Raw genomic sequence first — 10115 nt, forward strand, 5'->3', positions numbered from 1 at the left:
TGTATCCTATGGAATTTAAAGAGCCCCTATTATACATTAAAAGGGTTATATGTTGGTTTTAACGGTCTCCAACAACAGACTAATATGCATGCAAGGTCAGAAAACCTCTTCATTGTCTTATAATCTGCATTAATTTTTACCTAATTATCCCAGCGACTCCCACATGAATCGTTCAGCGATTCATTTGTTTCCAAACCCCTCCTTAGCGTGAAGCTAATCTGTGCTGATTGGACCGATGACAGCCTGTTGCAAAAGCACGAGACAAAATAAACCTCAACCACTGACTCTTCACAAATTCATCTATGAGAAAATACCATTAACTTTCCGCTCACACATCCAGTAATTTCCAGCTGAGCACAGCGTCTTCATGACTTGATTTAACCAGGATCTGCTACACCTTTTGCCTTCCTCTTTTTCTTTGCTACTGTTTGTGGACGGGCCGCAGGTTTCAATTTACCCAGGTTTCCATGTGCAACAATTAGCCGGGGCTTAAGCATCATATCAATCACGCCGAAATGGCTAAAGACTCGTTATCTAGCCGATTCATTTGAAGCACTAAGAGTTGACTCTTTTAATTGAATCATTCGTTTTAAACATGGTGTACAGTCAGATTTAAGCCTTAGCTGGATATTTCACTTCACTTAGAGCTGTGTTACACACTACATAGAAGGTCAACCCTAACCCATAACAGGGGCTCTTTAAAACTGTTTATGCATCCGCAGACACAGTGAAAGCGGTAACCATTGGTTTTCATAGTATGTTTTTTATCTGCAGTTGTAAACTGAAGCAGAGATAGACCAGGAGGATTTATCAGGTATCTTCAAAGCAGAATCGTTTAATGAGAACTCGCCATCGCCGTGTCGTTCATCGAAAAATCGAAACCTCTGCAGCCTGGCATTCACTTAAATACACAGCTTAGGGGGCAGTGCTTATTAGTAGAAACAAACACTGCCATTACAAGTTTAGTTGAAAAATCAATGCCAATCTAGTTTCTGTGTCTTGCCTGAAAGCATCACCCGGCCATTCGTTTGATAAATGGCACAGCCGTGCATCGAACCCACAATTTGTATTACTTTAGAGACATGATACTATATTTCACACATAGGCAGTCAGACCTGGTCCCTCAGAGTGCATCCTACAATGTAAAACATAAATTATATATTTAAATAAATTCATAACACCACAGTGATATAGTTACAGGTTCCCAACATTCTTCACAACATCTTCTTTTGTGTTCAACAGAAACAGTGTTCATTTCTGTTTGACCAACTCTTTGTTTTCATCTGTTATGATTACCATTTTCCACCATTCTTCAAAATATCTCCTTATGTGCTCAACAGAAACAGTGTTCACTTCTGTTTGACCAACTCTTTTAGTGATTTTCCTATAAAGACAGTGAAATACAGTGACTTTATAAAGAATAACCTCACTATAGTGCAGATGAAGCACCTCACCGTGAACCTCCAGTAGTAAAAGCCCATGATCCAGTGTGTGTGTGTGTGTGTGTGTGTGTGTGTGTGTATTTACAGGTCAGACAGTGGTGGCTCTGCTGTACTGCAGTGCGAGTGGTGAATACTCCTTGAAGCGGACGCAGAGTTTCCCGCGTGTCCAGGGGTTTTGCAGTGTAAGCGGGCAGAAATCGTCCTGCAGCCACTTTTCTCGTCCCTCCACCAGCAGAACCAGGCCGAAATGCTGGAGCTGCTCGCCGCTGTACACACACACGTCAGAGGGCACACACTGATCGGCTGCACACGAGCACTGATGAGTGGCCTTCTGGAGGTGACGACACACTGCGTTCATCTCCTGAACCACCAGACGGACCAGCTCTGCAGCACACGTCTCTGGAGTCACACGCAACTGCAACACACACACACACACAGAAGCATGCACACACTATTTAGTGAACTTAAAGGGATAGTTCACCCAAAAATGAAAATGTACTCACTATTTACTCTCCCTCAAGTGGTTCAAAAGCTTTATAAGTAACCTTTTTTTCAGCTGAACACCATGGAAGCTAGTTGGAAAAATGTTACCATTGACTTCCATAGTAGGAAAAACAAATATTATGGAAGTCAATGGTTACCCGTTTCCGACATTTTTCAAAATATCTTCTTTATAACAGAGGAAAGAAACTCATAAAGGTTTAGATAGTTCACCCAAAAATAAAAAAAAAAATGCTTATTTAGTCTTCCTCAAGTGGCTCTAAACCTTTATTCGTCTCTTTGTATCTATTGAACACAAAGGAAGATATTTGTAAAAATGTTCCTATTGACTTTCTTAAAATCAAATCCTATAGAAGTCAATGGTTACCGTTTTCCAGCATTCTTCATAATATATTCTTTCGTAATTAACAAAAGACAGAAACTCATAAAGGTTTGGATAGTTCGTGTAAAAATGAGGTACTTACTATTTACTGTCCCTCAGGTGGATCTAAACCTTTATGAGTTTCTTTTTTTCTATTGAACACAAAGGACGATATTTGTAAAAATGTTATCATTGACTTTCATAAAAACAAATACTATGGAAGTCAATTGTTACCGGTTTCCAGCATTCTTCAAAGTATCTTCATATATATTTAACAGAATAGAGAAACTCATAAAGGTTTGAATAGTTCATCCAAAATGAAAATGTTCTCACTATTTACTCTCCCTCAAGTAGTTCGAAAGCTTTATGAGTTTCTTTCTTTCTGTTGAACACTAGGGAAGATGTTTGGAAAAATGTTCCACTGTAGGAAAAGCAAACTCTATGGAAGTCAGTGGTTACCAGTTTCCAATATTTTTCAAAATATCATTTTTATAACAGAAGAATCTCAAAAAAGTTTAGATAGTTCCCACAAAAACTACAATTTCTTTATTTAGTCTCCCTCAAGTAGCTTTAAACGTTTATAAGTCTCTTTGTATCTGTTGATCACAAGGGAAGATATTTGGAAAAATGTTCCCATTGATTTCCTTAAAAACAAATCCTATGCAAGTCAATGGCAACCAGTTTCCAGCATTCTTCAAAATATCTTCTTTTATGTTCAACAAAAGACATAAAGGTTTGGATAGTTCATGTAAAAACTATAACCAGCAGGTACTCACTATTTATTCTCCCTCAAGTGGCTCTAAACCTTTATGAGTTTTTTCTTCTGTTGAACACAAAAGACGATATTTGGGAAAATGTTACCATTGACTTCCATAAAACATACTATGGAAGTCTGTGGCTACCGGTTTCCAGCATTCTTCAAAGTATCTTCCGAGCTCATCCCAAAATGAAAATGTACTCACTATTTACTCTCCCTCAACTGGTTCCAAAGACTTATGAGTTTATTTCTTTCTGTTGAACACAAAGCAAGATTGGTGGAAAAATGTTACCATTGACTTCCATAGTAGGAAAAACAAACATTATAGGAGTCAAAGGTTACCGGTTTCCAACCTTTTTCAAAACATCTTTTTTTAATAGAAAAAAAAAGATTTGGATAGTTCACGCAAAAACTTAAATTTGGTTACTTACTCTACCTCAAGTGGCTCTAAACAAAATAGGATATTTGGAAAAATATTACCATTGACTTCAATAGAAACAAATAGTATGGAAGTCAGTGGTTACCGGTTTCCAGCATTCTTCGAAATATCTTCTTTTGTGTTCGACAGAATAGAGAAACTCATAAAGGTTTGAACATTTCATCCAAAATGAAAATGTTCTCACTATTTACTGTCCCTCTAGTGGTTCCAAAGCTTTATGAGTGTCTTTCTTTCTGTTAAACACAAAGGAAGATATTTGGAAAAATGTTAACATTGACTTTTATAAAAAGAAATACTATGGAAGTCAATGGTTAACAGTTTTTTTGTATACAGTATATGGTTGTGTATATGTATATAATTTAACTGTATATGGATTCTCAACTGTATATGGTTATATATGTGATGTAATGTGTATTTATATAGCGCATTTATTGTGTATGGCCATACACCCAAAGCGCTTCACAATCATGAGGGGGGTCTCTCCACACCACCACCAGTGTGCAGCATCCACTTGGATGATGCGACGGCTGCCACAGGACAATGGCGCCAGTGCGCTCACCACACACCAGCTATTGGGGGAGGGGAGAGACTGTGATAGAGACAATTCGGTGGATGGGGATGATTGGGAGGCCATGATCGTAAGGGCTGATTGAGGGACTTTGGCCAGGACACCGGGGTTAGACAAAAGAGAAAATATCCAGTGAGTGTCAGTTCTGTGGGCGCAAATGCCTAGTTGATGCCAGAGGTCAGAGGAGAATGGCCAGACTGGTTCCAGCTGATAGAAAGGCAATAGTAACTCAAATAAGCACTCGATACAACCAAGGTCTGCAGAAGAGCATCTCTGAACACACAACATTGAGGCGGATGTTCCAATAGAGCACCTTTGGGATGTGGTGGAACGGAAGATTGGCATCATGGATGTGCAGCTGACAAATCTGCAGCAACTGTGTGATGCTATCATGTCAATATGGAGCAAAATCTCTAAGGAATATTTCCAGTAGCTTGTTGAATCTATGGCATGAAGAATTAAGGTAGTTCTGAAGGCAAAAAGTGGTCCAGCCCAGTACTAGTAAGGTGTACCTAATAAAGTGGCCGGTGATTGTATGTATGTATATATATATATATATATATATATATATATATATATATATATATATATATATATATATATATATAAAATTTAACTGTATATGGTTATGAATAAGTATATTCAACTCTATATGGTTATCAGGATATGAGATTTTAATGCGTGACTCACTTTGACGCTGGTGTCTTTGGGTAAACCGGTGCGGTATTGTGGGTAAACTCTCAGTGTGCTGTGACACTGTCTGTGCGGAGACCCGGCCGCGGGGTCGGAGAGTCTCTGCACGCCGCTGTCCTCTGATAGAGTGCGCACTGGTGAGGGGCGGGGCTCGGGGGCAGAGAAACACAGATCAAAAGAGGAGGGGCGTGTCCAGCGCATCTGATTAGAGGAGGCGGTGTGTGTGGGCGTGGTCGGCGGGTACTCCAGGCTGCTGGTGCGAACGCAGAGAGCTGTCCTCTTCTCTGTCACACGTAAGAGCTCGATCTGACGACTCGGCAGGATGAAGTCGCTGTCCAACACACTGATGTGCTCACGGCGGCTCACTGGCTGCAGGACGTCTGGCTGAGAAGACCGCGGGGAGGACTGAGACGAGGATGATGGAGGAGATCTGAAGCTGGAGGGAGACGGAGGAAGAAGATCCAGCTCTCTGGTGCTCGGGGTCACGCTGGAGCTGTACTCGCTGCTGTCGGTGGTCAGAAACACATCAGAGGTGTTGTCTTCATCCGACAAATGAGAATCTACACACACACATAGAAAGAGAGGGAGAGAAATAAAAAATTGTCATAATGTAATCAACTATATACTATCCATATGCATCCAATCAGCTTGCAGTACAAAAAAGGCCACACCCACAGTTTTCTCATTTAATATTGCGTTTCTCTTGGCGACTTTAGTAATGATAACGCTCTCACCGGTGTGTTTGCGTGTGTTCTCCGGCGAAGGGCTCGGCGAGGGCAGGAAGTCCACCTGAGAGGAAGTGGAGGCTGGTTTCTCTGGGATGGTTTCCTTAGTGAAGTCTATGATCCAGGCCAAACTCACTCCAGAACTCTGATGTTTGTATCGGGCAGACTGGAGAATAACCATCCACCGCGCATCACGCCACAGCTCCTCCATATGCTGAACACACACACACGCACACAAGCACACAAAAATGCAAACTCTGTCATTTCCAAAAATACTACTTTTGTCATTTTTTGGCTGTTTTCTTTTTATTATGGTCTTTTAATTTGTATTGAACTAATTATTTATGAATTATTTTTAGTTTTTTAGTATTCATTGTAATTAGTATTTAATGTAATTATTATTATTTCTGAAATAATGTATTTAAAAAGTATATTATTGTAAAACAATGCTTTTGAAATAATGTTAAATTATTATTATTATTATTATTAACTTATTTATTATTTTTCGTTTTTAGTATATAATTTTTGTGTTATTATTTTGTGTAATTATTTTATTATTATTATAGAAATCCTCATAACAGGACTTTTAAATTCCAATTTATTTTAAAAAAATTTAAAAGGTTTTTTATTAAAAGTATTTTAATAATAATAATAATAATAATAATAATAATAACAAATATAATAATAATAATAAATATAATAATAGTCTAATAACTTATTTACTATAATAATAATAGTAATAATAATAATAATAATAATCGAAAAAACGTATTTATTATTTTTAGTTTTTAGTATTAAATCTTTTATTATTATTATTATTTTTATTATTATTATTATTATTATTATATTTTAGAAATCCCAATAAGAATTTTTTTTAAATTCAATTTCTTTAGTTATTCATTCATTCATTTTCTTTTTGGCTTAGTCCATTTATTAATCCGGCATCGCCACAGCAGAATGAGCTGCCTATTTAGATATTGTTTTATTAATTTTATTAATATTAAGTTTCCTTAATAATAATAATAATAATAATAATAATAATAATAATTTTGTGTTTGTTTTAATAGTTTACCAAAACATTTTTTTAAAGTACATAAATACATAAATTTATTTATACTGTATTTTTAAAAAATAAACAAAATGATGTATATATGTATGTTTTGCCAAGGCATTATTTCTCTTTTTTTTTAGTTTAACATAATGTAAAAAAAAACTAAAATAAAGTAAAAAATACAGTTGAAGTCAGCTGAAGAATTTTTAGCCACCCTGAATTTTTAGACTGCTTGTTTATTTTTTCTCCAATTTCTGTTTAACCGAGAGCAGATCTATTCAACACATTTCTAAACATAATAGTTTGTTCTGTAGATTTTTTTCTCGATAAAAATTAGCTTAAAGGGCCTAATAATTTTGTCACTAAAATTGTGTTTAAAAAATTTAAAAACTGCTTTTATTCTAGCCAAAAAAAAAACAAATAAGACTTTTTCCAAAAGCAAAAATATTATCAGACATACTGTGAAAATTTCCTGAATCTGTTGAACATTATTTGGGAAATATTTAAAAAAGAAAAAAAAAATCGAAGGGGGCTAATAATTCTGACTTTAACTGTATATCTATCTATCTATCTATCTATCTATCTATCTATCTATCTATCTATCTATCTATCTATCTATCTATCTATCTATCTATCTATCTATATATATATATATATATATATATATATATATATATATATATATATATATATATATATATATATATATATATATATATATATAAATTAAGTATAATAACAAACTAACTTAAAACATTGTTAAAAACTTTAAGATCTTGTATAAAACAACTGTAAACAAAGGAAAAAACAAATAAAACAATTATATTGATTGATTATATTTAGATTTTTTTCCAAATCTTTCCACATCATAGTTTGGTTTATTATTATATAGAGGGCAAACATATCTTATTTCAAATATTTCCGCAAAACAAATAAAATAAATGTTCACATTAAAAATAAAATGTATTATTATTTTCACATACACATCAGATACTTTGAATTAATAACAACATGACAAACCATTTTTTTTTTGCACTAAATCACAGTAATTAATCAGATGATTGTCGTACTTTGATTTGAAATGTCAGCTCAGGCTGTGAACTCTTCTCACACCGGCTGATCTCACATCTATTAAAGTGAATGCCGTAAATTCCTGAAGGTGAACAGTTTGTTCTGCTTTTTATTGCTCTTTCCTGTCATCAGTTTCACCTATGAAAGCTGAAGCGTGGCGGTGGCAGAAATAGGACAGAAATACCTGCAGATACTCCTCCACCTGCTGGTGTTTCTGCTTGGCGGAGAACAGCTCGGACTCGGAGAAAGCCTCGCGCAGAGACTGCTGAGACATCAGAGACTCCAGAGCCAGCAGAGCCGACACTTGACAGTACAGTGAGATGAAACTGGGCGAGTATGACTCAAAATGAACTGAAGAGAGAGAGACAGAGACAGATAAATAATATAAATGAATATTAATCATAATAATTATTTATGAATGATAAATATGTAAATATACTGATTATTATTATTTGTTATTAATGTTTTATCCATAAATGTTGTTTGTAAAATGTAATTTATTATGAATTATTTTTTTTGTTTAATATTTATTTATTTACTTTTATTTATATTCATTTATATTAAATTATTTAATTAATTATTTTCATTTATTTATTTATTCATAATTTTTTTGTTATATAAATTTATGAATTTATTTATTTAATATTATTTATTTATTTATTTGTATTTATTTATTTTCATTTATTTGTTTAATTTTTGTTATTTATTTTTTAATCTATTTACTCATTTATTTATTTATTTACTACTAATACTACTATTTACTGTGTTTACTATGTTTTTAAAAATATATATATGTATGTTCTTTCTTTATTTATTTGTATATTTTGATTTATTTATTTATTTTTTATTTATTAAATTTTAAATGTTTAAATAATTTATTTTATTTATATGTATGTTCTTTTTTAAGTAAACTTTATAAATGCTTTGGCAATACATTTACAACATTTGTCGTGCCAATAAAGCAAATATTTAACTGAATTTAATTAAATGGGGAAATTATTATTATTATTATTTTCATCAATATTGTTAATACTACTATTATTATTATTATTATTTTTATTGCCTGCTATGTGCACTTGGGCAATATGTACCCATGTATGTCATGCCAATATATACAAGAATTAAGCTTAAAGTGACATTTAAGGGCTTAATTAAGTTAATTAAGCAAGTTTAGATAATTCGGCAAGTCATTGTATAACAGTGATTTGTTCTGTAGACAATCCAAAACAAAAATTGCTGAAGGGGGCTGATAACACTGACCTTAAAATGGGTTTTAAAAATTAAAAACTGCTTTTATTCTAGCAGAAATAAAACAAATAAGACTTTCTCCAGAAGAAAAAATATAGCAAATCCTGTGAAAAATTCCTGGTGTGTGTGTGTGTGTGTGTGTGTGTGTGTGTATAGTCTCACCGAGTTCAAAGATCTGCAGTGGTAGAGTGAAGAAGCTGGAGCGCGGTGAGCACAGGTGGTTTTGTCCCGGTGGTGAACACACCTCCTCACAGGGCGGCAGCAGTAGCAGGAATGAGACTCCTTCACCCAGCTCCACCACCTCCTTCACATACACACGGAAGTCCTGCGCCTGTGCACCAGCCACAAACACACAAAAAAACACTTATTACTGTCTGCCTGTGTGTCTGTCTGTGTGTCTGCTGTGTTTCTCTGTGTCCTATAAGGCTGCTATAGATCTTTGCAGAAGCTAAAACAATAGCACTATATGGTGCCTTTTCACATTTGCAGGTTTTTCAGCAGCAGAAGTCATCATAGTGGGTAAACTCAGAGGGCAGTGAATGGGAGGGTACAACAAATCATTATTGTACAATCCTATTTGCTGAAATAATAAAAGAAAAACTCCACGATGGTGTTATCAAGACTTTCAGAAGAAGGAAAAAATAGTGTGAGACTGACAACGGCAGACAGAAGAGAGAATAATGTCAAATATTAGCCCCTTTCACACATACAGACCTTTCTGGAAAATTACCGGCAATTTTCCGGAAAGCTTGTATGTGTGAACAGGTCCTTTTTGAAAATACCGGTAAATTCGTTCTGGCTATTTTCCGGAAAGAGAAGTTGTAAGATTACCGGCAATTTGCCGGAATGCTGCGCTGTGTAAATGCAGAAGGATGATTGCCGTAATAAGCGCGTGCACGTCTAGAACGTGCTGACGTGAGACGTCTGCTTTAGCCAATCACAACAGTCAGACGCATTTACGTCCGCGCGGTTTATGAGAATAAAAGCATTTGAATATTTTTCCAGACACATTCAGCTGCTAGAAGTTAGTCAGATCAAGTTTATATGTTCTTCTTAATGCCAACTGTGTAAATAATCATCGATGAGATGCTTATGATAAGCCGTTGTTTGTTTACCTTCAAGCTTTGCGTGTGCCTGTGAAACAGCCTGTGAGCGCCTGCACACATTATGAACATCTCGACATGCGAAAGTGATCCTGCGAAAGTTGTTCACAATATTGATCATCCACAGAGTTTGTAATTTAGTCAAATGTTTACAAA

General features: G+C 34.9%; 1 protein-coding gene across 3 annotated transcripts in view; it reads right to left on the minus strand.

Moving 5' to 3' along the window:
* Nucleotides 1-630: 630 nt before the first annotated feature.
* The window catches only part of ankfn1b (ankyrin repeat and fibronectin type III domain containing 1b), a 160574-nt gene continuing 151089 nt past the window's right edge, over nt 631-10115 (minus strand). For 2 of the 3 annotated variants that reach the window (XM_017353975.4, XM_073941120.1), the window contains 5 exons: nt 9019-9187; nt 7793-7959; nt 5496-5700; nt 4759-5321; nt 631-1857 (listed from right to left, as the gene is read on the minus strand). In XM_017353975.4, coding sequence (XP_017209464.1) covers nt 1531-1857; nt 4759-5321; nt 5496-5700; nt 7793-7959; nt 9019-9187 — 1431 coding nt within the window. In that variant the 3' untranslated portion in view covers nt 631-1530. The remainder of the gene's footprint in view (nt 1858-4758; nt 5322-5495; nt 5701-7792; nt 7960-9018; nt 9188-10115) is intronic. The other variant, XM_073941121.1, reaches the window with a different exon arrangement.

Source organism: Danio rerio, chromosome 24 (genome assembly GCF_049306965.1).
Source record: "Danio rerio strain Tuebingen ecotype United States chromosome 24, GRCz12tu, whole genome shotgun sequence".
Lineage (NCBI taxonomy): Eukaryota > Metazoa > Chordata > Actinopteri > Cypriniformes > Danionidae > Danio > Danio rerio.